Below are 25,647 nucleotides of genomic sequence, written 5' to 3' on the forward strand. Positions count from 1 at the left end.
GGGGTAATCCCAGTCAGCTTCCAATTTGCCGTGGGGTGATCCCAGTCAGCTCCCAGTTTGCCGTGCGGTGCTCCCAGTCTGCTCCCAGTCTGCCGTGGGGTGCTCCCAGTCTGCTCTCAGTTTGCCATGGGGTGATCCCAGTCCAATCCCAGTTTGCCATGGGGTGATCCCAGTCCAATCCCAGTCCGGTGAGGAGCCCCACACGGGTGTTTCCCCCTCCCGAGCCCTTCGCCCCGTCCCCGTTGGGGAACAAAACCCTGTTACCCCCCGCAGCAGCTTCATTAATGAATCCCAGGTTCATTAATCCCAGGTTCATTAATCCCGGCTTCATTAATTAATCCCGGGTTTGTTAATTAGTCCTGGGTTTGTTAATCCCGGCCAGGCCCTTGCCTGGGCCCGGCTCAGCCTCACCTTTCCCCAAACTATTAATTTTTTTTAGCAGCTCCCTTTTCCAGCATTTCCTCTAAAAACCCCGCCCCGATGCCGGCAGGAACACGGAAACGGCCAAAAACCACCGGTGATCCCGGCTCCTCGCTTTGGGGCGGATAAATCCCACTTTGGCTGATTTATTCCCAAAAACCCCAGGTCGGTTGGTGTCTCTTTGGGGGAGGAATTAAATTTTCCCCTCGGACGTCGCCGCAGATCCCGGCGGAGGATCCGGCACGTCACGACGCCATCGGCATCCGGACATCCAGGTGCCCGGGAAACCGTCGCGTGGTCGTGCCGGGATGCGGCGGGAACCGCCGGGGGGACGTCGGCTCCGGAAAGAGCCGGAAAACTCCCCCCGGCTCCACCGTTCCCGCGGGGGGGGGCAGGCCGGACGGGGTCTGTGTCGGCGGAGCCGGGCGGGTTTTTGGGGAACGCCAGTCCCGGCGGCTCCGATGGTGGGAAAGAGGCTCCGGGCTGGGGTGGGGATAAGGGGGAGCATCTGCACGGATCTGTCCCTCCACAGAGCATCCCAGGAGCATCAAGTGAGCATCCCCTAAGCATCCCGCAAGCATCCCGCAAGCATCATGTGAGCATCCTGCGAGCATCCTGCGAGCATCCCACAAGCATCCCCTGAGCATCCTGCAAGGATTCCCTAAGCATCCCACGAGCATCCTGCAAGGATCCTGCGAGGATCCCCTGAGCATCCCATGAGCATCCCACAAGCATCCTGCGAGGATCCCCTGAGCATCCCATGAGCATCCCACAAGCATCCTGCAAGGATTCCCTGAGCATCCCCGGAGCATCCCATGAGCATCCCCTAAGCATGCCATGAGCATCCTGCAAGGATCCTGCGAGGATCCCCTGAGCATCCCGCGAGCGTCCTGGTCCCCGGCAGTGTCTCCCTGCCAGCAGTGACCCCCCCCCATCCTGCTACTTTCAGGGTTCTCCGTGGGGATTTTGGGAGTGATCCCGCTGCACGTGGCATTTTGGGGGGGCTCAGAGGGGGATCTTGGCTCCCGGCCAGACCAGGGACAGCTCTGACGCCCCCCCAGCACCCCCAGGGACCTGTTACAGGACCCCCCTTCCCCCGACTTTCCCTCCTTAATTTCAACGACAACTTAAAAAAAAAAACCAACCCAAAACACCCCAATTTACCCTTTTTTCTCCCCAGATTTTCCCAGGTGGAAGCAGCGCAGGGTTTTGTCTGTTATAACTCAACCAACTGCCCCAAAAATGGGGAAATCTCATCTTTAGTGGAGATTTGACAGTTTCCCACGGGATTTGGAGGGTTTCTGGGCCTGGACCACTGCCCAGCATCCCCAATTTTTCCCCCTTTCTGCAGTATCTGAAATCTATTTAAAAATTCTAGAAAACAAATCTATTTAAAGCCATTACTGATGATTTTTTTACCTTTTTCCCAGGAATTACAAGAGAGGATGGAGGCGGCTTTTCACTCCGCGATGTTCCCAGCCCATCAGAGCGATGTGGCCAATGCTTTTCTGTAAAAAAAAAAACCAAAACCAAAAAAGCAAAAAATCCCCCCAAATTATTAACCCGCCGGCAGGATTGCTCATCCCGCTGCCACAGGGAGCCAATTCCTGAACCCCAGGTGGGAGCAGGAAGGGGTAGGGGGTAAACCCCCAATTTGGGGGTCATTATATCCCTAATTCTGGGGTAATTAGCCCCAAATTCTGGGGTCATTATCCCCCCAGTTCTGGTGTAATTAAATCCCCAATACTGGGGTAATTATCCCCAAATTCTGGGGTCATGACCCCCATTTCTAGAGTCATTAAATCCCTAATTCAGCAGTAATTAGCCCCAAATTCTGGGGTCAGGATCCCCCAATTCTGGCAAAATTAAACCCCCAATTCTGGGGTAATTAGCCCCAAATTCTGGGGCCATCCCCCAATTCTGGGGTCATTAAATCCCTAATTTTGGGGTCGTGACCCCATTTCTGGAGTAATTAAACTCCCAATTCTAGTGTAATTAGCCCCAAATTCTGGGGTCAGGATCCCCCATTTCTGGAGCAATTAAATCCCTAATTCTGGGGTCATTAATTCTCTAGTTTGGGGGTCAGGATCCCCCAATTCTGCAGTAATTAGCCCCAAATTCTGGGGCCACAATTCCCCAATTCTGGGGTAATGAAACGCCCTTTTTTGGAATAATTAAATCCCTAATTCTGGGGTAATTAATCTGAAATTCTGGGGTCGATAAACCCCTAATTTAGGGGTCATGACCCCCAATTCTGGGGTCGTCACCCCAGGGAGGTGGGGATCAGGCCGGGGGGGGGTGGTTGGAGCAAAAATGGGGAGGGGGGGGCAGAGATGGGGGGGGATTTGGGGGGGGGAGACCCCTCCTGCTCTCGGCCCCCCCGGGCCCAAGGAGGGAGGGGTTGTCATGGGGGGGGCATGACAGAGAGGGGGGGCTGCTCACCGCTCCCCACACCCACTTCCACCGGAGGTTTGGGGGGGGGGGGGAGCTGAGGAATCCCCCCAAACCAGGCTGTGAACACCCGGGGGGGGGCAGGAGGGGTGGTGGTGACTTGGAGATGGTTTCCCGGGGTTTGGGCTTTATTTTGGGGGGGGGGGGGGGGGGGGGGGTTTATACTTATTGGGGGCGTGCTATCCTAATTTGGGGGGGGCTATCCTAATTGGGGGAGCTATCTTTATTTGGGGTGAGCTTTCCTCATTTTGGGGGTTCTATCCCTATTTTGGGGCATCTATCCTTATTTGGGGGGGCTATCCCTAATTTTGGGGGTCTATCCTTATTTTAGGGGGCTGAATTTGGGGTGGGGGGTGTCCCCAAACATCCCACATGACTCCTCGGTGCAGCCAGGGGCTGCTCGTCCATCGTCTTCCCGGAGGAGTTCCTCTGTGGGGGGGGGTATTGTGGGGGGAAAGTGGAGGAAATTTGGGGTGAAAGAGGAGGAATTTGGGGTGAAAGAGGAAGAATTTGTGGGGAAGAGGAGGAATTTGGGGTGCAAGAGGAGGAATTGGGGGTAAAAGAGGAGGAATTTGGGGTAAAAGAGGAAGAATTTGGGGTGCCCGCGGCCGCCTTTGGGGTCCCCGCGGCCGCCCTTGGGGTCACCGCGGCCAGCCTTTGGGTCCCCCGCCGCGGCCTTTGGGGCGCCCTCGGCGGCCTTTGGGGTCCCCGCGGCCGCCCTTCTGGTGCCCGCGGCGGCCTTTGGGGTGCCCGCGGCCGCCTTTGGGGTGCCTGTGGCCGCCCTTGGGGGTGCCCGCGGCGCCTTCGGGGTGCCCGCGGCGCCTTTGGGTCCCGTAGGCCCTTTGGGGTGCCCGTCGCGGCCTTTGGGGGTCCCCGCGGCCGCTCTTGGGCTGCCGCGGCGGCCCCTCGGGGTGCCCGTCGCCGGCCTTTGGGGCGCCCGCGGCCGGCCTTGGGGTCCCCGCGCGGCCTTTGGGGTCCCCGCGGCCGCCCTTGGGGTGCCCCGCGGCGCCCCTTGGGGTGCCCGCGGCCGCCCTTTGTTGTTCCCGTGGCGGCCTTTGTGGGGCCGCGCGGCCTTTGGGGTGCCCGAGGCGGAACATTGGGGGTGCAAGAGGAGGAAATAGGGGTAAAAGGAGGCATTGGGGGGGAAGAGGAGGAATTTGTTTCAATTTGGCCTTTTTGGCGACGCTGCAGTGTGGCAGTGCCCTCCCCCAACCAAAACTCCCAGCATCGGGCTTCCCTCTCATAAATAAATGGGGAAATCGGGTCAGTTTCCTGCTTCTTCACCAAAAATAATAATTCAACAGTTTTGAAGCAGAAAAGAGGCTGAAATTTCAGCAAAGCCCCCTCAGCCCTGGCAGATCCGAAAGCCACGGTGTTTGCCAAAAACTCCTCGTTCTCGTTCCTGTTCCCCGCTCGCGGCCGGGTCCATTCGGCAGCACCGGCACGATCCGGCCGTTCCCGGTGGATCCCGGGGATCGGGAAATCCGAGGGGGGAACCCGCGGCCTCGTCCCGCGCCCGATGCTTGGCAGCTGCTTTGGGTCCGATCCGCAGAGATTTGGGGATGCCGAGGGCTGGGGGGTGCAGCGGGTCCTGAATGGAGCTGAACGGGGCACTGGGGATACTGGGGGTGCTGGGGATACTGGGAGCACTGGGGATATTGGGGGCACTGGGGGGGTACTGGGGATACTGGGGGGTCCTGGAGATACTGGGAGCACTGGGGATATTGGGAGCACTGGAGATACTGGAGTCACTGGGAGCACTGGGGATACTGGGGGCACTGCAGATAACTGGGGGTGCTGGGGATACTGGGGGGCACTGGGGATATTGGGAGCACTAGAGATACTGGGGATACTGGGAGCACTGGGGATATTGGGGGCACTGAGGATGCTGGGCGCACTGGGGATACTGGGGACACTGGGGATACTGGGGATACTGGGGATACTGGGAGCACTGGGAATACTGGGGGCACTGGGGATAACTGGGGGTGCTGGGGATACTGGGGTTGCTGGGGATAACTGGAGATACTGGGGGCACTGGGAATACTGGGAGCACTGGAGATATGGGGTGGTACTGGGGATACTGGGAGCACTGGGGATATTGGGGGCACTGGGGATACTGGAGGCACTGGGGGGTACTGGGGATACTGGGGGTGCTGGAGATAACTGGGCGTGCTGGGGATACTGGGAGCACTGGGGATATTGGAGGCACTGCAGATAACTGGGGGTGCTGGGGATACTGGGGTCGCTGGGGATAACTGGGAGCACTGGGGATATTGGAGGCACTGGGGATACTGGGAGCACTGAAGATACCGGGGGGTACTGGGAGCACTGGAGATATTGGGAGCACTGGGGATACTGGGGTCGCTGGGGATAACTGGGAGCACTGGGGATGGGGCCGTGGGGCCGTGGCCGTGGCTCAGACCCCGGGACACGCCCCCCTCCCGCCCCGCCGGCTCCACCCCGACGCCCCGCCCCTTTTCACAGCGGGAGGGGGGAGTGGGGCGTGTCCCCCGCAGGACGGCCCCGCCCCCCGCCCCGCGGCGCCTGGAACGTTTGCGAAGTAAACACCGCCGGGCCCCGCCCCCCCCCCCCCCGCCTCGCACCGCCCAACCCAATCCCCGCACCGCGACTCCACCCCCACCCGCCTCCCCACCCAATCCCCGCCCGCCAGCCGTTTCAAGGCCTCCCCCCGCCGCCCCCCCATCTCCGCCGTCCACAACACCATCACAAAGCGCCGGACGGCGAAGCCCCGCCCCTTTCCCTCCCCGCCCCGCCCCCTCCCGGCCCCACCGGCGGCGAAGGAGGGGGGGCGGCGGGGGGGGGGGCCTCGAAACCGCCGCGGCCCCGTTTCCTCCGGCGGGAGAGTGCGGGGCGGCGCGGCCCCCCCCCCCCCCGGTGCGGGGTCCCCCCCCCCCCCCGGGGCTCAACGGCGGCAGGTACCGGGGGGGGAGGGAGGGGAAAGGGGGGGGTCCCCAGCCCCCCCGGGACCTGCCAGGGGATGGAGCGGGGACAGCGACCTGGGGGTGACGCGGGGACACGGAGGGGGGGGGGGTCCCGCGGGGGGGGGGGCCAGCGGGACCGGTGGCCGCGGCCCGGTTCAAGTAATCCAGGATAGGCTGTTCCAGCCCGGCCTGTTCCCGGTTACTTGTCCCGGGAGGCGGTCGGTGACGACACCGGGACCGGGACGGGGGGGGGACGGACATGGGCACCGGGGGGGGGGTGGCAGCCCTGGGGGACAGTGGCCATGCTGTGGGGGGGGGGGGGGGTGTGTGTGTGCAGAGCCCCGTCCCTCAGCCCCCCCCCCCGTGTCCCTTGTGTGTGTCCCCCCCCCTTGTCCCCCCCCCTCGTGTGTGTGTGTGTCCCTCGCCCCCAGCCGTTCGGAGAAGGGACGGGATGGGGGGGGGGGGGGAGTGGGGACCCCCCCCACCGTGTCCCTGTCATCACCCCCCCGGTGGGGTGCGGGGTCCTCGGGGAGTCACGTGGCTGCCAGTGGGGCTGGGGGGGATGACACCCCCTCCGGGAAGGCACTGAGGCCCCCCCAGTCCCCTCTGTACCCCCCCCAGTGCCAAGATGGGCCAGGAGTGGGGCTGACCCCCCCCCCAGGCAGCACCCAGGGGGTGTGACCACCCCCCCATATCCCCCCCCACCCAGGGTGCTAAGGGGGGGACCCCCTTCCTGTTTACATCCCCCCTCGGTGGCCCCTGCTCAACCCGAGGGGTGCAAGAAAGTGCCCCCCCCTCAAACAGCCCCAGTGTGTGAACCCCACACACACATTTGGGGGAGTCCTGGGTGCACCCCCCCCCCCCCCCATGTTCTTAGCCCCTTTGTACCAATTTGCCATTAAAACCAGCAGAAAAGTGGTGGCTCCTGTGGCGGTGTCAGGGGGGGCGTGGGGGGGGGAGGGCCTCAGGGATGTTGGGGAGCAGTTCCTGGGGGGGGGAATGGGGTACCCCCTGCCCCGGGGGGGGGGGGAGTGGGGCCCCCCACTCCATAAAGCACCCAGGGCTGGTTTCTCCACAGCTTTATTCTGCCTTGTCCCCTCCCCCAGAATGCCAGGGGGGCTTATGCTCCCCCCCTAGTGGGCTCAGGGGGGCAGGGTACACCCCCCCCCCCCCCCAAACCCCTCCTCCACCCCTGGGGCTTCCAGTGAGGGCCCAATCCTGCCCCAGGGACGTGGGGCTGAGTTTGCTATGGGGCCAATTCTGCCCCAGGGACGTGGGGCTGAGCTCACTGAGGGGCTGGATCCTGCTCCAGGGGTGTGGGGCTGAGCTCGCTGTGGGGCTGATCGTGCCCTGAGGTGTGGGGCTGAGCTTGCTATGGGGCTGGATCCTGCCTCAGAGGTGTGGAGCTGAGCTCGCTGTGGGGCCGAGCTCGCTGTGGGGCCGCTCCTGCCCCCGGGAGACAGGGCTGAGTTTGCTGTGGGGCTGCATCCTGCCCCAGGGATGCGGGGCTGAACTCGCTGTGGGGCCGAGCTCGCTATGGGGCTGTGACCCCCCCCCCCCCCGAAACTCTACCCCTCCCGGGCGGGGGTCTCCTCGCCGCAGCGGAAGCGCAGGAAGTCCCGCACGGCCAGTGCCCCCCGCGCCCCCAGGAACTGCCCCACGGTGAGAGCGGGCTCCAGCAGGAAACTCTGCGCCAACAGCCGCGTCTCCGCCTCCCCCTGGGGTTGGTCCTGGGGGGTCCCCACGGCGGTGGGTGCCATCCCCACCACGTGCTGGGCCACTTTCCGTCCCACCTCCTCCAGGACCGTCACCGAGGGACGCGGTTCCGTCACCCGACAGGCCACCAACGCCCCGTACGTCCCCATGGCCACCGGCGCCCGCGCCGGCAGCCACCCGTGGGCGTAAGCGGCGATGTAACCGTCCTCCTCCGGCACCCTCAGCCAAGCGGCGCGGCGCAGGGTCAGGTTTTCACCTAATTTCCCTAAAAAACGGCGTCAGGGTTGGCAGGATACGGCCCTTTGGCTGGAGGGGGGTCCGAGCCCGGCCCCCCCCATCTCTCTCTTCCCAAACCCCTTCCCGAGCCACGTCCTTGTCCCCAAGGAAAGGACGTGGCTCCGGTCACCCCCCAGGGGTTTTGTCACCCCCCAGGGGTTTCTGCCCCCCCCCCAGGGGGTTTTGTCCTCCCCCCCAAGGTGGGTTTTTTTGGGGGGGGGCCCCCTCCAGCACTCACCTATAGCCAGCGCGAGGTGGTCGCTGAGCAGAGCCCCCCCAGGCTCTGTCCGGAGCTGGGCTAGTTCGTCCGGCTGCAGCAAGTGCTGGGAGAGAGGGAAAAGGGGGGGTTGAGAGATTATTTTTTGGGGAGGGGTCGTCTGGGTTATGCCACCCCCCCCTCTTATCGTGTTTCCCCCCCCCTCACCTTGCTGCAGGAGGCGGGCGGTGTGGCAGCGGCGCGGCAGTGGGCCATGGTGCCCAGCGCCACTTGTTCCACCAACCGCTGGAATTCGGCGTTTCTGGCTACAAAATCCGTCTCACAGTTCACCTGCGGGAGCCACAGGGTGTGTGGAGGGGGTCCGTGTGGGTGCCCCCCCCCCTCGCCACCACCTCGGCGTGTCACCCACCTCCACCATGACGGCCGCTGTCCCTTCTCGCAGCAACCCCACCAGCCCCTCGGGTGTCCGGCGGCCCCCCACTTCGGTGGCTTTGCTCCAGCCCTGCCGCTGCGCCTGCTCCTCCAGCCAGGCCTCCGCCTGCGGGGGCGGGGGGGTCACACACACTACGGGGGGGACGACAGTGGTGTCCCCTCGCCACGGGGGTGCAGACCCTAACCGCTGCGGCCGCCCCCGAGGGCTCAGCTGCCCCACAGGACCCTCCTGGCCCCCCCCGGGTCTGTGTCCTGTGTCGTTGTCGTCCCCCCCCGGCGCTCCCCCAAGTCCCTCCTCTGCTCCCCCCCCCCCGTTTCCTCCCCCACATCCCCCATCCTTGTCCCCTCCTGCCTCCCGCCAGTGTGACACCCCCCCCCCCCCCCCAGATCCCATCCCTCCTCCAGGTCCCCCCCCCCAGGTCCCCCCCACTCCCCCGGGTCACCCGCCCAAGTCCCATCCCCTCCTTCCCCCTCTCCGGGGCGGTGTGTGTGTCCCCCCCCCCCTCCAGCCGGTTGCTCCGCGGGTCCCCGCCGTCCCCCCCCTTCCCCCCCGCCCAAGGTCGTCCGTCATCACCCCCCCGCTCCGCGGTGTGTCGTGTGTGTCGTCCCCCCCCCCCGGCCCACCTGCCCCAGGTCCCCCCCGCAGCGCCTCAGGGCCTCCCGGCACTGCAGGAAGGGCAGCCCCGTTCGCCGCCGCAACTGCAAAAGCGCTTCCTTATCCGCCGCCAGCACCGGGGGGGGGGCGCGGAAAAACCGGACCGGGGGGGCCTGCGGGAGGAGAAGGGGGGGGGGGAGCGTGAGTCCGTACCGGGACACACCCCCACACATACTCCCCGCCATGGAAGGGACCGGGGAGGCCGGGGGGGGGGGGGGGGGGCGGTGGCGGAGGGGCCCCGGTTGGTGGGAAGAGGCCCGGGGGGGGGGGGGGGGGTGTCCCGGTGCGGGGAGAGGAGCCCCAAGGGGGGGGCCCGGAGGTGGGAGAAGGGTCCTGGGGGGGCCCCGGTGCAGGGGAAGGGGTCCAGGTAGGACCCCGGTTGGGGGGAGGGGGGTGTCCCGCCGCTCACCCGCGCCGCCCCGCACACCGCGCTCAGCGCCGCCCGCTGCATCCCGGCTCCTGCCCGCGGCGCGCGTCGATGACGTCAGGGCGCCGCTCGACGGTCGCCCCTCCTCTGGGAAGGGGACCGGGCTTCAGAGCGCATGCGCCCGGCGGAATTCCGGCAGCGGATTGGCCGACGGCTGCAGGGGGGTGGATGGGGTGGGAGAAACGTCACTCCGAGCGCGACGGACCTGTGCCATTGGCTGGGGAGGGGGCGGTGCCCCCCGGGTCCTATCGCCCCCCCCCCCCCCCGCCCCTATAGAGCACCCCCAGACCCTCACAGAGCCCTCCCAAACCTGACCAGAGCCCCCCCAAACCTGACCAGACCCCCCCGGACCCTCACAGAGCCCCCTCAACCTTGACAAGACCCTCATGGAGCCCCCCAACCCTGACCAGATCCCCCCAGCCTCCTATAGAGCCCTCCCAGCCTTGACCAGCCCCCTCCCAGGGCCCTCATAGAGCCCCCCAGACCCTTACAGAGCCCCCCAACCCTGACCAGACCCCCCCAGCCTTGACAAGACCCTCACAGACCCCCCCCAACCCTGACCAGACCCCCCTGAGATCCTCACAGAGCCCCCAGACCCTGACCAGTGTGTCCCCCCCCCCCCCGAGACCCTCAGAGCTCCCCCAGCTTTGACCAGATCCCCCCCAACCTCGACCAGACCCCCCCAGACCCCTCCCAGGGCCTTCATACACCCCCCCAGACCCTTACAGAGCCCCCCCAACCCTCACAGAGCCCCCACAGCCTTGACCAGCCCCCTCACGGAATCCCCCAGACCCTAACAGAGCCCCCCCAGCCTTGGCCTGTCCCCCCCAGCCCCCCAACCTGGCTCCCCCCCATCCCAACACCCCCCTGACCCCCCCAAATCAGACACAGCCAGATGAGCCGAGGCCCCTGACACCCATTTAATCCCCCCTCAGGGCACCCCCAGATCAGGCACAGCCCCCCCCCCCGAACAACACCCAGCTGGGGTGTGTGTCCCCCCACCTTCTTCTATAGGGTCCTCATCACCCCCACCCCTGCAGGTCACCCTATAGATCTCGATTTCTTCTTCCGCTTCCCGCCGCAACAGCTGGATCCGAAAATACGGAGGTAACATCTGGCGGAAAAACCGGCGGGCGCCGGCGTCCCCCCCCCCGCATTTTGGCACAGAGGAGGGCGAAGGAGCGGGGGCCACAGAGGTGCCGCAGTGTCCCCAGGAGGGGGGGGAAGGAGGGGGGGTGGTACACGATGTCCGATCCCAAAATCACCTCGTATTCCTGACGGAAGGAGCCTTCGTCCTGGCCCCACAGCAGCGCTCGTACCCGCGGCCGACCCCCCTCCTCCGGGAAGTTCAGCCGGACGTTTTCCCGGATTTGGTCTAACGCCGCCGGTTGGTCCGTGATGGTGACATCCCCTCCTAAAATGGGGGGGGGGGGGGCTCAGACGGAGGGGAGTCACCCCCTTAATCCCCCCCCAGGCCCCCCTAAACCCCGCCCCCCCCCCAAGATCCCAATAACCACCACAGCTGCTCGCACCAGTGAGCCGTGCTGCCTTTCCAGTTCCGTATTGGGCAGGGAAATGGAGAAAGGAATTTGAAGGGGGGTCGATGCCCCCCCCCCCCCCCCCCAGCACGCACCCAGCAAGGCGGCGAGGATGCCGACGATGCCGGTGCCGGCACCCAACTCGATCACCGTCCGGCCCCGAAAATCGAAGCGCTGCTCCTCCAGATACCGGCACAGGGACAGGGCCTGGGGGGGACGGACGCAGGTGGAGGGGGGGCGTTGGGGGGCCCCCCCCAACCCATCCCTGGCACTAGGGTGGCTGCTCAGCCTGGAGACACACACCCCCCCTCCTGCCAGGTGGGCATCGTGTGCCCCCCCCCCTCCATTGCCTGGTGATCCCTGGGGCTCCCCCCACCTCCCCTGTGCCCCCCCCACTGCCCCCCCCCATCCCCCCGTGTCCCCCCCCCGCTTCTCAGGGGGTGTGTGTGTGTCCCCGCCATCACCCAGTGCTCCCAGTGTGGCCCCCCGGGAGATCCCCCCCCATCCTCCAGGGGGTGACCCCCCTGGTGACCCCCCCCGGGCATTTCCCCCACCCCAGGTTCCCAGAGACCCCCCCCCCCCCCCACTATCTTCCCCCCCACCATCACCCAGCGCTCCCGGTAGCCCCCCCTCCCGTGCCCTCGGTGCCTCCCCCGGTACTCTCGGTTCCCCCCCCCGGTACGCACCGCCTCCCAGACGGAGGCGGCCGGTCCCAGCCGCGGCCCGTGGTGCTGGGCGATGCGGAGGACGCGCCCGCAGAGCCGGTACCGCCGCTCCACCGGGAAGGCGTCGGCGAAAAGCTCGTGGTCGCGGGGGAACACGGACCGCAGCGCCGCGGCCGCTGCCGCTTCCTCTTCCGCTTCCTCTTCCGCTTCCTCTTCCGTCCCTTCTCCGGTTCCGGTCCCCGCCGCCGCCTCCCACCGAGCCCCGGCCCCCACGTGGCAGCCGGGCGCGGCCATCTTGGCGGGAGGGCGGGAGGGGTCGAGCCGCGCCCCCGCTCGGGATTGGTCAGAGCCGGTGACGCCCCGCCCACCCTCTAGGCGGGGTCTGGAGCTCCGCCCACGGCGCGCTGCTGCGGCCCGTGGCGGCGTCCCCAGGCGGGTCCCCAGTGTCCCCCGTCCCATCCCAGTGTCCCCCGACCCCTCCCCAGTGTCCCCCGTCCCATCCCAGTGTCCCCCGTCCCCTCCCCGTGTCCCCTGCCCCATCCCAGTGTCCCCTGCCCCTCCCCAGTGTCCCCCGCCACCTCCCCAAGTGCCCCCCGTCCCATCCCAGTGTCCGCTGCCCCATCCCCACTGTCCCCTGCCCCTCCCCAGTGTCTCCCATCCCCTCCCCAGTGTCCCCCAACCTCTCCCCAGTGTCCCCAGCCCCATCCCAGTGTCCCCAGGCCAGTCCTGGTCCCACCCCACCAGTCCCGGCCCCTTTTCCTGCCCCGTCCCTGTCCCTGTCCCTTCCCAGTTCTGTCCTCGGTGTCACCCTGCTCCCAGCCAGCCCAGTCCCATCCCCAACCCCACCCCAGTTGGAGCCCACCGGTCCCCGTCCTGGGGTCTGGTGCCATCCTCCGTCCCCTCCTGCTCCTGTCCCTGTCCTGTCACCACCAGTGCCACCACAGCCCTGGCCCCTGGGAAGGGCCTGGAGCCCAGCCCTGGTGTCCCCAGCCCCAGTGTCCCTGGTGGCCTTGGTCATGGTGTCCCCAGCTCCGGTGTTCCCAGCCCCAGTGTCCCCAGTCCCAGTGTCCCCGGCCCTGGTGTCCCTGACCCAGGTGCCTTTGACCCCGGTGTCCCTGACCCTGATGGCTCTGCTCATGATGTCACTGGTCATGGTGGCCTTGGCCATGGTGTCCCTGGTGCCATGTCCCTTACCCAGTTGTCCTCGGCTCTGGTGTCCCTGGCCCCGGTGTCCCTGCTCACTCCAGTGTCCCTTGTCCCCGATGTCACTGGTCATGGTGGCTTTGGCCATGGTGTCCCTGGCCCTGCTGTCCCTGCTCACCTCAGTGTCCCTGTCCCCGATGTCTCTGTTCATGGTGTCACTGGTCATGGTGGCCTTGGTCATGGTGTCCCTGACCCCGGTGTCCCTGGTCCCAGCATCCCTGGCCTTGTTGTCCCTGGCCATGGTGTCCCTGGCCCCATGTCCCTTACCCACTTGTCCTCGGCCCTGCTGTCCCTGGCCTTGCTGTCCCTGGTCATGGTGGCCTTGGCCATGGTGTCCCTGGCCCTGCTGGCCCTGCTCACCATGGTGTCCTGTCCCCAATGTCACTGGTCATGGTGGCTTTGGCCATGGTGGCCCTGACCCCAGTGTCCCTGCTCACCTTGGTGTCCCTGTCCCCGATGTCTCTGTCCTCGGTGTCCCTGGTCATGGTGGCCTTGACCCTGCTGTCCCTGGCCTTGCTGTCCCTGGTCATGGTGTCCCTTGTCACGGTGGCCTTGGCCATGGTGGCCCTGGCCCCGGTGGCCCTGCTCAGCCCGGTGTCCCCATCCCTGATGTCCCTGGTCATGGTGGCCTTGGCGATGGTGTCCCTGACCATGGTGTCCCTGCTCGCCCCGGTGTCCCTGTCCCCCCGTCCCCGCCGTCCTGTCCCCGGCCGCGGTCTCCCAGCACCGGCAGAGCCCCCGGCCGTGGCGGGGGGACACGACACACGGGACCAGTTGTCCCCCCCCCGCTGCCGGCCCCCCCCCGCCGGCACAGCCCCATTCCCGGTGCCGCGTGAGCCGGGATAACCCGGATAAACAGTAACCGGGGGGTGCGCGCGCGCGTGTGTGTGTGTGTGTGTGTGTGACCCCCCGGGGGGGTCCCGCGGGGCTAATGAACAACCTGCCCCGGGCCACCCCCCCGGGCCCCCCCCGGGCACCTGCGTCACCGCCGCGCGTCACCGGGTTAATGCTTGTGGCCGCGGCGGGGGGCCGGTGTCCCCGGGGGGTCTGGGGGGGGTTCGGGGCACCCTGGAGGGGGGGGTGGAATGGGGGGGGGGGGGTGCAGAATGGGGGGGGGGGGGGGCTTGATCCTTGTGTCCCCCCCTCCCCGGCGCAGCCCCGTGACTTCCCGCCCTGAGTCACCCGCGGACCGTTCCTGGAAGGACGGATGGACGGGACGGACGGGACAGACGGACGGATCCAGCCCCAAGTTGCTCAACCCCCCCCCGGCCCCCCCGGCCCCCCCCCCCCCGGGCTTTCTCAGAAATCGCCCCCGGCTTCGCCGCAGCCCAAATTCCCCAACCGCCCCTGTGCCGGGAAGGGCCCAGTGCTGGGGGGCTGGGGGGTACTGGAGACACTGGGAGGGACTGGGAGGGACTGGGGGGGGGCTGGGGGAGCAACTGGGGGCAACTGGGTCAATGCCAGGTCCCTGGGGCACTGTGGGGGATTGGGGGGACTGGGGGCACTGGGACAGTGTGAGGTCCCTGGGGTACTGGGCAGCACTGGGCAGCACTGGGGGGGACTGGGGGACACTGGAGGCCACTCAGGCAGCGTGAGGTCCCAGGGTACTGGGGGGGTGCTGGGGGTACTGGGGGGTACTGAGAGGGACTGGGAGGAGCTGGGGGCAGTGGGAGGACTGGGGGGCACTGGGACAGTGTGAGGTCCCTGGGGTACTGGGCAGCACTGGGAGGCACTGGGGGACACTGGGAGACACTGGGAGACACTGGAGGCCACTCAGACAGCGTGAGGTGCCAGGGTACTGGGGGGGCGCTGGGGGTACTGGGAGGCACTTGGGCGGGCTGGGGGAGCTGGGGGGACTGGAGGGACTGGGGGCACTGGGCAGGACTGGGGGGGACTGGGGCGACTGGGGCGCACTGGGACAGTGCGAGGTCCCTGGGTACTGGGCAGCACTGGGTGGCACTGGAGGGGACTGGGGGACACTGGAGGCCACTCAGGCAGCATGAGGTCCCAGGGTCCTCCAGGGGGTACTGGGAGGCACTGGGGTTACAGGGAGAGAGTGGGAGGGACTGGGGGAGCTGGGAGAACTGGGGGCACTGGGTCAATGCCAGGTCCCTGGGGTACTGGGCAGCACTGGGGGGGACTGGGGGACACTGGGGGACACTGGAGGCCACTCAGGCAGCATGAGGTCCAAGGGTACTGGGGCGGGCACTGGGGGTACTGGGGGGCACTGGGCAGTGTGAGGTCCCAGGGTACTGGGTGGGACTGGGGGGGACTGGGGCAGGTTGTGAGGTTCCTGGGATACTGGGGGGGCACTGGGTGAGACTGGGGGGGCACTGGGACAGTGGCAGGTCCCCGGGGCACCGGGGGAGACTGGGGGGCACTGGGGCTGTGTGAGGTCCCTGTGGTATTTGGGACACTGAGGGGGGTGCTCCAGGGCAGTGCCAGATCCCTGGGATACTGGGAGGCACTGGGAGGCACTGGGCCTGGCTCTGGGATGGGCTGGGGAGCGCTGGGGGGGGGGGGCAGTGGGGTGGAGACTGGGGGCACTGGGAGGCACTGGAGTGGTTACTGGGGGTCGCTGGCCTGGAGGGGGGAGGCCCTGGGGCAGAATGGGAAGGGGCGGGAAGCACCGGCCAAACTGGGAGTCACTGGGAAGGCGCGGAGGGGGGCGGTGCTTGCCCAAGCCCCGCCCACCCCGGCGGCGGGTGCGGCGGTGACGCCATTGGGCGGCGCCGCGCGGTGACGTCTATAACCGCCGCCGCGCCCCGGGGGCCGCCATGGAGGAGGCGGCCGTGCCGGTACCGCCGCCGCCGCAGAAGCGGTTTTACCGGCAGCGGGCACACGCCAACCCGCTGGCCGACCACACGCTGCGCTAGTGAGTGCGGCCGGGCCCCGCGAACCCCCTTCCCCGGTAACCACCGGACCGGGAGCCCCACCGGGGCCCGGCCTTTGACCCCCCCCCCCCCCACTTCCCCTCACGGCCGGGCCCGGGAACCCCCCTCACGCCCCCCCCCCCCCCCCCACCCCGGTAACCCCCCTCCACGAGCGGGTCTGTCCCCCCCTATCCCCCTCATGGCCCCGTACGGGATCGCCGGGAACCGGGGGACCCCCCCCGCCCCCGGTGCCCCCCCCCCGTGACGCGGGTCCCGCAGCCCCGCCAGGCCGCAGGACATGGACTGGGCTCCGCTCTTCCCGGCTTTCTTCCCTCCCGCCGCCCCCCCCGGCCAGCCGCCCCCACGCGTGGAGTTCGCCGACGTGGGCTGCGGTTACGGGGGGCTGCTGGGTGAGCGGGGGGGGGGGCACCAGGGGTGGCTGGGGGGGGGCAATGGGGGCTGCTGGGTGAGTGGGGGGGGTACTGGGGGGACTGGGTGAGCGGGGTTGGGGGGCACTGGGGGGGTTTATGGCAACAGTGGGGGGCTGGGGGGGCATTGGGGGGGACACTGGTGGGGTCCTGGGGGGGCTGTGGTGATGGCAGGGGCTGGGGGGGGCATTGGGGGGGACTGGGCAGACTGGGTGAGCGGGGGTGGGGGCTGCGGTGACAGCAGGGTCACCGGGGGGGGCACCAAGGGGTACTGGGGGGGGATGCTGGTGGTGCTGGGGGGTCCCCACTGACACCCCCCCCCCCCGCAGTGGAGCTGTCCCCCCTCTTCCCCCACACGCTGATGCTGGGGCTGGAGCTGCGGGTGAAGGTGGCCGCCTTCGCCGGGGAACGGATCCGGGCGCTGCGGGCGGCCCAGCCCGGGCGCTTCGGCAACGTCGCCTGCCTGCGCGCCAACGCCATGAAACACCTCCCCCACTTCTTCCGCAAGGCTCAGGTGGGGACCCCCCCCTCCTCCACGACCCCCCCTGGACCCCCCCCAAACCACCCCCTCCCCCAAGTACTACCCTCCCCATCCCACTTTCCTCCCATCCCACCTTTTCTCCCTCCCCAGCGCCAAGTGTAGGTGGAAAGGGGGGGGGGAGTCGGTGCCAAGCAGGGTGCTGACCCCCCCCACCCCAATTTTTTGTGGCCCCCCCCCAGCTCAGCAAGATGTTCTTTCTCTTCCCCGACCCCCACTTCAAACGGACGAAGCACAAGTGGCGAATCATCAGCCCCACGCTGCTGGATGAGTACGGTTACGTCCTGCGCCCTGGGGTGAGTGCCATGGCCCCCCTGTGCCATCCCCCCCGTCATGTCACCAACCCCCCCAGTGTCCCCCACTCCCCCCCAGTACCCCCCCCCTCCCTCTCTTCCCCCTGTTCACCAGAACTTCCCTGCCCTGGGGACACACCGGGAAGCACTGGATTCCCCAGAGATCACGGAGAGGCAGGGTCGGGGGGGTGGATCCAGCCCTGCTGGGGGGCTGTGGGGGGGTCATGGGGACACCCCCCCCCCCTTGGTGACACTGGGGTTGTCCCCAGGGGCTGGTGTACACGGTGACGGACGTGGCGGAGGTCCACGAGTGGATGGTGAAGCATTTCGGGGAGCACCCGCTCTTCGAGGAGGTGCCGCTGGCCCAGCTGGTGAGCAGGGGCGGGGGGGGGGGGGGGCACTGGGAGCTCACTGGGAGCTTACTGGGAGCTCACTGGGTGTCCCCCCCCCCCCAGGACACGGACCCCATCGTGGCCCGGCTGGGCACCTCCACCGAGGAGGGCCGGAAGGTGCAGCGCGGCGGCCGCCAGATCTTCCCGGCAGTTTTCCGACGCCTCCAGGATCCGGCGCTGGAGGGGGATGCCTGAGGGGACACGAGTGGGACAGGTCTCAGCTGACACCACCACCACCACGGGGGGGGGGTGTGGTGTCCCTCCCTGCCCCCCCCCCCAGCCCCCCAAATTTGGAATAAAGCCACCAGCCTGTCCCCAAGTCTCGTCCCCTCCTGGCTGTGCCATCACTGTGGCCCCCCCCAGTCCCCGGCCCCCCCCCCCCCCCCCAGGGGTGTCGGGAATTGCCCCCCCCCGGGGTAATTGGGGAAGGGGGGGGGGGGGCCAGTTCCTGCCTCAGTTTCCCCAGGGTGTGATTGCAGCCTGGGGAAGGAAACGCCCGGGGGGGGGGCTGGGGGGAGACGGGGCCCCCAGTTCCCCCCCACCCCCCACGGGGGGTTTCCACCAGCACAGCCCAGCCTTTCCGGTGTCGCAAGCTGGTAATTCCCAAGAATCCAGTGGCTGGGCAGGGAGGGGGCACCCCAGTGTCGTGTCCCCCCCCCGCGGGAGGTCGGGATAGCCCCTCCCCCAGGCTTCCCACAGGACTGGGGGCACTGGTTAAACTGGGGGGGGGGGGGGGAGCTCTGTGTGTGTCACTGTCCCCTTCCCCAGTGGAGACAGGGCCTCCCCCCCCCGCCCTGGCCCCCCCCATCGTGTCTCCGGGGGGGTGCCCGGCCCCGCCCGCCCCCCAGTTTGGGGTGTGCTGGTGACCAGTTTGGGAATGGGAATGGGGGGGAGGGAGGTTGTGCGCCTGCGCGGGGTGGTCGCGCCCGCGCCTGTGCACGCCCCGCCCCGAGCCCCCCCCGCCACGTGACGGCCCCGGCTCCTCCCGCGTTCTGATTGGCCCGGGGCGAGCCTTTATGCAAATCTCCCCGCGGGAGGGGCGGGGCGGGGTTTGGAGACAGAAGTGGGCGGGGTTTTGCCAAGAAGGGGCGTGGCCACACGCTGAAGGGGCGGGGCTCTCCCAGCTCCACGTGGGCCCTTATAAGGGTCCCGGCCGATGCCAGCGGCTCAGTCGAGGCGCGTCCCCGCGGTCCCCCCGTGTCCCCCGGGCACCCGTGTCCCCAGGACCACCCGCCGCTTTCCCGGGACACCCCCGCCATGCCACAGAGCCTGCGCCTGCCCGCCCGAGCGGCCCTGCTGTCCCGCTGCCTGCCCGAGCTGGGGGTCCCCCGCCAACCCCCGGTCCCCCCAGCTGCCACCCGGGGTCCCCGGAGCCTGGCCGAGATGCCGGGGCCCAGTCCCGCTGCTTTCCTCTATGACCTCCTCTGCCGCGGGGGCCTGCGGAGGCTGCACGAGCTGCAGGTAACGGGGCGAGGGGGGAACGACCTGACGCGTTCCCCCCTTTGGGGCCGGGGACCCGGATCTCGCTCCCCTGGTGCTTGGAGGGGACTTGGGGACCTTGCTCCCACCGCCCTGGCGCTTGGAGGGGACAGTGGGATCCTGGTCTGAGTGCCCTGGGGCTTGGAAGGGACAGTGGGACCCCAGTCCCCATCAACCTGGGGCTTGGAGGGGACAAAGGGGGCCCGTTTCTGCTGTCTGGGGGCATGGGGGGGACAGGAGGACCCTGCTCCCACCACCTTGGGGCTTGGTCAGGACAGGGGAACCCCACTGCCACCGCTCTGGGGCTTGGAGGGGCTGGAGAGGACCCCAGTCCCACCACCTTGGGCTTGGCAGGGACAGCAGGACCCTGGTTCCACTGCCCTGGGACTTGGAGGGGACAAGGGGCCCCCGGTCTCACCTCCCTGGGGCTTGGTGGGGACAGCAGGACCCTGGTCCAACCGCCCCAGGGCTTGAGGAAAACGGGGAGGACTCCAGTCCTACTGCACTGGGGCTTGAAGGGGAGAAGGGGACGCTGTTCCCACCACCCTGGGACTTGGAGGGGACAGAGGGGACCCCATTCCTTCCACCCTGGGACATGGAGGGGACAAGGGGACCCTGGTCCTGCTGCCCTGGGACTTGGCAGGGACAGGGCGGTCCTCGGTCCCACCTCCCTGGGGCTTGGAGGGGACAAGGGAACCTTGCTCCCACCACCCTGGGGCTTCAAAGGGGTAGTGGGACCCCAGTCCCACCAACCCGGGGCTTGGAGGGAACAGGGGGACCCCCGTTCCCACCGCTCTGGGGCTTGGTGGGGACAGCAGGATCCCAGTCCCGCTGCCCTGGGGTGCAGAGGAGATGGGGGGGTCCCTGGTCCCACTGCCTTGGGGCTTGGAGGGGATGGGGGGACCCCGATCTCAATCCCTGGGACTTGTCGGGGACAGGGACCAGCCCTGGGCTCTCACCGAGCCACGGCTGCTAATGGTTAACCCCTCACCGGGCACCCAGGCTCCCGGGGTGGGTGGGCAGCAGCACCCAGGACGGGGGCCCAGGGCCACCCACGGGTGGGCACAGCTGGGCTGAGACCACCGGGACACCAGGACCACCTCACCCCATGCCACAGCCAGTTCTTTCCTATCCAGCATCTCCCCGAGGCTCCGGGTCCCTTCTCCGAGGACACCCCAGGGACACCCCGGTGCCATGTCCCCTGTGTCCCCACAGGTGGAGGGCCGTGCCCGCTACGGGCCGGTGTGGAAGGCGAGCTTCGGGCCCATCCTGACGGTGCACGTGGCGGAGGCCGGACTGATCGAGCAGGTCCTGCGGCAGGAGGGTGACTTCCCCGTCCGTTCCCACCTTTCCTCCTGGAAGGATTACCGGGTCTGCCGCGGGCATGCCTGCGGGCTGCTCACTGCGTGAGTGCGGTCTGGGGGCTGCCCGTGGGGTCTGGGGGCTGTGCACAGGGGTCTGGGGGCTGCCCGTGGGGTCTGGGGGCTGTGCACAGGGGTCTGGGGGCTGCCCGTGGGGTCTGGGGGCTGTGCACGGGGGTCTGGGGGCTGCCCGTGGGGTCTGGGGGCTGCCCGTGGGGTCTGGGGGCTGCTCATGGGGTCTGGGGGCTGCGCACAGGGGTCTGGGGGCTGCCCGTGGGGTCTGGGGGCTGTGCACGGGGGTCTTGGGGCTGCATACAGGGGTCTAGAGGCTGTGCTTTGGGGGCTGGGGGCTGGATATGGGGGTCTGAGAGCTGGATATGGGCATCTGGGGGGCTGCACATGGGGTCTGGGGGCTGCACATGGGGTCTGGGGGCTGCCCATGGGGGTCTGGGGGCTGCCCATGGGGGTCTGGGGCTGCACTTGGGGTCTGGGGGATGGATATGGGCATCTGGGAGTTGGATATGGGCATCTGGGGGCTGCGCATGGGGGTCTGGGGGCTGCACATGATGTCTGGGGGGCTGTGCACAGGGTCTGGGGGCTGCATATAGGGGTCTAGAGGCTGTGCATGTGGGTCTGGGAGCTGGATATGGGGGTCTGGGGGCTGCGCGTGGGGTCTGGGGGCTGCGGGGGGGATTCAGGGGGTTGCACAGGGGGTCAGGGGGGTGTGCACGGGGGGGGGGGGGGGCTGTACACGGAGCCAGGGGGCTGCACATGGGGCTGGGGGCTCCCCTGGGGTCTATGGGGTGTCTGTGCCCCATGGGGGCTATGGTGGGGGTCCTCCCTGCCCCATGGGGCTCTCCTGGGATTTATGGTGTTTCTGTGCCCCAAGGGGCTCCTGGGGGGGCTATGGGGGGGGGGTCTCCCTGCCCCATGGGGCTCTCCTGCGGTTTATGGGGTGTCTGTGCCCCCAGGGGCTCCCGGCCCCCCCCCTCCCCGTGCCCACGCACCCATTCCGGGAAGGGCGTCCTGTGGGGCCGCAGCCGGCGGGGCGGGCACGGGAAGGGCCCGGTGAGCCCGGGGTGACTCAGATGTGATTCAGGGCCCCCCCTCCATCCCCGCCGCTGCCCCCCCCCCTACCCCACAGCCGCTCCCGAACCCCCCCCCGGCCCCCCCAGCCCCCCACGCAGGATGTGAGTAAGTGTCGGGGGAGAGCCACGGCCCCTGCGTGGGCATGGGGCGGGGAGCCCGGTATCCCTGAATCCCCGTATCCCATCCCGTACCCCCGTACCCCTGTGCGCAGCCCCCCCCCCCAGCTCCGGGCACAGCCCCCCGACCCTGCGCTCTGCCCCCCAACTCCACATGCAGCCCCCCAAACCCCGTGCAAATCCCCCCAGCTCCGGGCACAGTCCCCCGACTCCGCACTCTGCCCCCCAACTCTGTGTGCAGCCCCCCCAACTCCGCATGCAGCCCCCCAACTCTGTGCAAACCCCCCCAGCTCCATGCAGAGCCCCCCGACTCCGCACTCTGCCCCCCAACTCTGCGTGCAGCCCCCTGACCCCATGCAAACCCCCCCAGCTCCGTGCACAGCCCCCCACCCCTGCGCTCTGCCCCCCAACTCCACGTGCAGCCCCCCAACTCCGTGCAAACCCCCCCAGCTCTGTGGAGAGCACCCCCCGACCCTGCGCTCTGCCCCCCAACTCCACGAGCAGCCCCCCAGCTCCGTGCCGAGCCCCCCCAAGCCTCTGCACAGCCCCCCCCCCAACTCCATATGCACCCCCAGACCCCGTGCACAGCCCCCCCACCCTGTCCTCAGCCCCTCAACCCCTGCCACACAGCCCCCAGCCCCCCCCCAACTTCACCCCAGCCCCCCCCAAATCCTGCCCGTGGGCACCCACCCGTGGGCACCGGGGACGTGCACGGGCCTGTTGGCACCCGCGGGTGCCCACGCTTGCACCCAGGGTGTGCCAGCCTCTTCCTTTTTGGGGGGGGGGGCCCATTCCTCCCCCCCCCCCCCCCAACCCCGTGCCCCCACGCGTCACCCGTGTCCCCGTTCCCGCAGGGAGGGCGAGGAGTGGCAGCGGTTGCGCCGGCTGCTGGGGCGGCTGCTGCTGCGGCCGCGGGCGGTCGAGGGGTACGGGGGGCCGGTGGCCGACGTGGTGGGCGACCTGCTGCGGCGGCTGCAGCGCCAGCGGGACCGTCACCCCCAGCACCTCGTCCCCGACCTCGCCGCCGAGTTCTACAAGTTCGGCTTGGAAGGTGAGCGGCGGTGGGGGGGGGGGGAACGGGACACACGCTGGGGCTCCCCGTGTCCCCATGGTTCCTTTATCCTCCAGGGTGTCCCATGTCCCCGTGACTTTTTGTGTGTCCCCCCCCCCGGGGTCTCCTCGTGTCCCCCCTGGGGCTCCCCGTGTCTCTCAGGGGCTTCCCATGTCCCTGGGGGCATCCTGTGTCCCCCAGGGATTCCCCGTGTCCCCCATGGCACCCCCTGTCCCCGGGGCACCCTCTGTCCCCCAATGTCCCCGAGGACTCTTGTGTCGTCCCCCCCCAGGGTTCCCCGTGTTGCTCCTCATGTTCCCCATGGTGCTCCATGTCCCCAGGGTGGCTCTTGTCCCCACCATGTCCCCAAGGACCCCGGTGTCTCCAAGGGCTCCCCATGTTCCCCAAGGTCCCCCATGTCCCCAGGGTGGCTCTTGTCCCCACCATGTCCCCAAGGACCCCGGTGTCTCCAAGGGCTCCCCATGTTCCCCAAGGTCCCCCATGTCCCCAGGGTGGCTCTTGTCCCCACCATGTCCCCAAGGACCCCGGTGTCTCCAAGGGCTCCCCATGTTCCCCAAGGTCCCCCATGTCCCCAGGGTGGCTCTTGTCCCCACCATGTCCCCAGGGGCTCCTGTGTCCCCCAGGGCTCCTCATGGTGCTCCCCAAGGCGCCCCTTGTCCTGAGGGTGCCCCCCATCCCCACCACGTCCCCAAGGACCCCAGTGTCTCCAAGGGCTCCCCATGTTGCTTCCCATGTTCCCCAAGGTCCTCCATGTCCCCAAGGTGCCCCTTGTCCCCACCCCGTCCCCCAGGACTCCAGTGTCCCCAAGGGCTCCCCATGTTCTCCGTGGCGCTCCGTGTCCCCAGGGTGGCCCTTGTCCCCACCACATCCCCCAGGGCTCCTGATGTCCCCCATGGTGCTCCCACGGTCTCCAAGGTGCCCCCTGTCCCCACCACGTCCCCAAGGACCCCAGTGTCTCCAAGGGCTCCCCATGGTGCTCCTCATGTCCCCCAAGGTCCCCCACGTCCCCAGGGCTCCCCGTGTCCCCTGGCTCACCCCCTTCCCCCCCCTGCCAGGCATCTCCTCCGTCCTCTTCGCCTCCCGCCTGGGCTGCCTGGAGCAGGAGGTGCCGCGGGACACGGAGACCTTCATCCGCTCCATCAACACCATGTTCGTCATGACGCTGCTCACCATGGCCATGCCCAAACCCCTCCACCGCCTCTTCCCCAAGCCCTGGCAGACCTTCTGCGAAGCCTGGGACTACATGTTCGCCTTCGGTGAGGGGACACCGAGGGGGACGCCGGGACGGCTGACCTCCCTCCACCACGGTGACGCTCACCGGGCTTCGTCCTCTCCAGCCAAGGGTCACATCGACCGGCGCGTGGCCGAGGCGGCCGAGCACGGGGAACCGGCAGAGCAGATGTGTCTCACCGACCACCTGGCGCGGGAGAAGGTCCCCATGAAGACCATCTACGGCAACGTCACCGAGCTGCTGCTGGCCGGGGTGGACACGGTGAGGAGGGGACGTGGGGTGGCGTCTCCATCTCCACGGGGTCCCGCTGATGCCACCGCCGCCCCCCGCAGATCTCCAGCACCCTGTCGTGGAGCCTGTACGAGCTGGCGCGGCACCCCGGCGTGCAGGCGGCGCTGCACCGGGAGCTGGCGGCGGCGTTTGGCACCGGCTGCAGCCCCTCGGCCACCGCGCTGGGCAAGGTGCCTCTGCTGAGGGCCGTGGTGAAGGAGACCCTGAGGTGGGGACGGGGACGCGGGGACGGGGATGGGGACGAGGAGAGCGATGAAGATGGGGGCGGGAATGGCGGTGGGGATGGGACATGGGTGGGGATGGGGACAGGGGGATGGGGATGGGGACAGGAATGGCAGTGGGGATGGGACAGGGATGGGGACAAGGTGGGGGATGAGGATGGGGACAAGGAGAGGGATGAAGATGGGGACGGGAATGGTGGTGGGGATGGGACAGGGATGGGGATGAGGATGGGGACAAGGGAGAGGGATGAAGATGGGGACAGGAATGGCAGTGGGGGTGGGACGGGGTGGGATGAGGGTGGGGACAAGGTGGGGGATGAGGGTGGGGACAAGGAGAGGATGAAGATGGGGAACGGGAATGGGGTGGGGATGGGACAGGGATGGGGATGAGGATGGGGACAAGGACAGGGATGAAGATGGGGACGGAATGGTGGTTGGGGATGGGAAACAGTGGATGGGGATGAGGATGGGGGACAGGAGAGGGATGAAGAGGGGGGGACGGGAAGGTGGGTGGGGAATGGGGACAAGGTGTGGTAGGAGGGTGGGGGACAAGGAGAGGGATGAAGATGGGGACGGGAATGGTGGTGGGGATGGGACAGGGATGGGGATGAGGATGGGGACAAGGACAGGGATGAAGATGGGGATGGGGATAGGTACAAGGTCAGGGATGAAGATGAAGGTGGAGGTGGGGATGAAGGTGGAGATGGGGACAAGGACAGGGATTGTTTTTTTTTGGTTTGTTTTGTTTTTGTTTTTTGACGGGCGGCGTCGCGGCACAACCAGCGTTCCGGTCGGAAAGAATCGGGAGCCGGGAAGAGGCGAGCGTCCCGGGAGGTGGCGTAGTGGCAGAGGGTGATGAGGGTCTGGGGGGGGGGGTGGGGGGGGGGGGGACACACACAACGACGACGACCCGGGGGTGAGCGGGGACCCACCGGGGACGGCGGCGGGGGGAGCGGTGACAGTCGGAGCTCACCTTGCGGGGCACCAGGTAGTCGCCGACGCGGATGTCGCGGTCGGGGACGACGCGGGCGTTGGCGGGGATGACGGGGTAGAGCCTGGGGGGGGGGGGGGCCGGGGGGTGCTGTGACCGAGGCCGTCCCCGTCCCTGTCTTCGTCCCCAACTCCATCCCTGTCTTTGTCCCCATCCCTGTCCCTCTCCCCTGTCTTCATCCCCACCACCATCCCCATCCTCACCCCCATCCCTGGCCCCGTCTTCATCCCCATCCCCATCTTCATCCCTGTCCTTGTCCCCATCCTCACCCCATCCCCATCTCTGTCCCAACCCCACCACCATTCCTGTCCCCATCTTCATCCCTGTCAG

At 68.2% G+C, this 25,647-nt stretch overlaps 4 protein-coding genes and 1 long non-coding RNA gene across 7 annotated transcripts; 3 read left to right on the forward strand and 2 right to left on the reverse strand.

Annotated features, from left to right (window-relative positions):
* The first annotated feature begins 96 nt into the window (after nucleotides 1-96).
* LOC121233813 lies at nucleotides 97-1,810 on the forward strand. Its single transcript, XR_005934011.1, has 2 exons — nucleotides 97-188; nucleotides 586-1,810. It is a non-coding gene; the product is annotated as an uncharacterized LOC121233813 (long non-coding RNA).
* Nucleotides 248-9,622, reverse strand: TSFM (Ts translation elongation factor, mitochondrial). Of its 2 annotated transcripts, XM_041128782.1 has the most exons (7): nucleotides 9,519-9,622; nucleotides 9,079-9,222; nucleotides 8,432-8,560; nucleotides 8,230-8,352; nucleotides 8,044-8,128; nucleotides 1,840-1,928; nucleotides 248-903 (listed from the first exon to the last, which is right to left on the reverse strand). In XM_041128782.1, the coding sequence occupies exons 1-7, from the start codon at nucleotides 9,558-9,560 to the stop codon at nucleotides 436-438; spliced, it is 1,080 nt and encodes a 359-aa protein (XP_040984716.1). In that variant the 5' UTR covers nucleotides 9,561-9,622; the 3' UTR covers nucleotides 248-435. The 2 variants fall into 2 exon arrangements, with proteins under 2 accessions (XP_040984716.1, XP_029893895.1); XM_030038035.1 differs by lacking the exons at nucleotides 248-903; nucleotides 1,840-1,928 and adding an exon at nucleotides 6,878-7,794 and having other exon boundaries at nucleotides 9,079-9,226; nucleotides 9,520-9,580.
* An 810-nt stretch (nucleotides 9,623-10,432) lies between these two features.
* EEF1AKMT3 (EEF1A lysine methyltransferase 3) lies at nucleotides 10,433-12,056 on the reverse strand. The gene is given in 4 exon segments (XM_030038074.2): nucleotides 10,433-10,683; nucleotides 10,685-10,950; nucleotides 11,170-11,281; nucleotides 11,761-12,056. Coding segments are annotated over 4 exon segments (867 nt in total). The 5' UTR covers nucleotides 12,034-12,056; the 3' UTR covers nucleotides 10,433-10,467.
* Nucleotides 12,057-15,675: 3,619 nt separating this feature from the next.
* On the forward strand, nucleotides 15,676-17,785 carry METTL1 (methyltransferase like 1). Of its 2 annotated transcripts, none has more exons than XM_030038059.1 (6): nucleotides 15,676-15,817; nucleotides 16,095-16,225; nucleotides 16,573-16,757; nucleotides 16,964-17,077; nucleotides 17,344-17,445; nucleotides 17,530-17,785. In XM_030038059.1, the coding sequence occupies exons 1-6, from the start codon at nucleotides 15,720-15,722 to the stop codon at nucleotides 17,659-17,661; spliced, it is 762 nt and encodes a 253-aa protein (XP_029893919.1). In that variant the 5' UTR covers nucleotides 15,676-15,719; the 3' UTR covers nucleotides 17,662-17,785. The 2 variants fall into 2 exon arrangements, with proteins under 2 accessions (XP_029893919.1, XP_029893920.1); XM_030038060.1 differs by having other exon boundaries at nucleotides 15,700-15,853.
* Nucleotides 17,786-18,478: 693 nt separating this feature from the next.
* LOC115350948 (25-hydroxyvitamin D-1 alpha hydroxylase, mitochondrial) lies at nucleotides 18,479-24,863 on the forward strand. The gene is made up of 7 exons (XM_030037107.1): nucleotides 18,479-18,927; nucleotides 20,161-20,351; nucleotides 22,366-22,562; nucleotides 23,639-23,839; nucleotides 23,921-24,075; nucleotides 24,147-24,381; nucleotides 24,778-24,863. The coding sequence occupies exons 1-7, from the start codon at nucleotides 18,724-18,726 to the stop codon at nucleotides 24,861-24,863; spliced, it is 1,269 nt and encodes a 422-aa protein (XP_029892967.1). The 5' UTR covers nucleotides 18,479-18,723.
* The last annotated feature ends 784 nt before the right edge of the window (nucleotides 24,864-25,647 follow it).

The sequence above is a fragment of the Aquila chrysaetos genome, chromosome 15 (assembly GCF_900496995.4).
Source record: "Aquila chrysaetos chrysaetos chromosome 15, bAquChr1.4, whole genome shotgun sequence".
Classification (NCBI taxonomy): Eukaryota; Metazoa; Chordata; class Aves; order Accipitriformes; family Accipitridae; genus Aquila; species Aquila chrysaetos.

Excerpts from the sequence above, each read along its gene's own strand:
- METTL1 (XM_030038059.1), top strand. The coding sequence starts at position 15,720 with ATGGAGGAGGCGGCCGTGCCGGTACCGCCGCCGCCGCAGAAGCGGTTT. Across the intron at positions 17,078-17,343 it reads GTTACGTCCTGCGCCCTGGG|GGGCTGGTGTACACGGTGAC; the intron begins GTGAGTGCCATG and ends GGTTGTCCCCAG. Across the intron at positions 17,446-17,529 it reads AGGTGCCGCTGGCCCAGCTG|GACACGGACCCCATCGTGGC; the intron begins GTGAGCAGGGGC and ends CCCCCCCCCCAG.
- TSFM (XM_041128782.1), bottom strand. The coding sequence starts at position 9,560 with ATGCAGCGGGCGGCGCTGAGCGCGGTGTGCGGGGCGGCGCGG. Across the intron at positions 9,223-9,518 it reads CGGTGTGCGGGGCGGCGCGG|GCCCCCCCGGTCCGGTTTTT; the intron begins GTGAGCGGCGGG and ends CTCCTCCCGCAG. Across the intron at positions 8,353-8,431 it reads CAGCGGCCGTCATGGTGGAG|GTGAACTGTGAGACGGATTT; the intron begins GTGGGTGACACG and ends TGGCTCCCGCAG.
- LOC115350948 (XM_030037107.1), top strand. The coding sequence starts at position 18,724 with ATGCCACAGAGCCTGCGCCTGCCCGCCCGAGCGGCCCTGCTGTCCCGC. Across the intron at positions 24,076-24,146 it reads TGCTGGCCGGGGTGGACACG|ATCTCCAGCACCCTGTCGTG; the intron begins GTGAGGAGGGGA and ends CGCCCCCCGCAG. Across the intron at positions 24,382-24,777 it reads AGATGGGGGCGGGAATGGCG|TGGATGGGGATGAGGATGGG; the intron begins GTGGGGATGGGA and ends GATGGGAAACAG.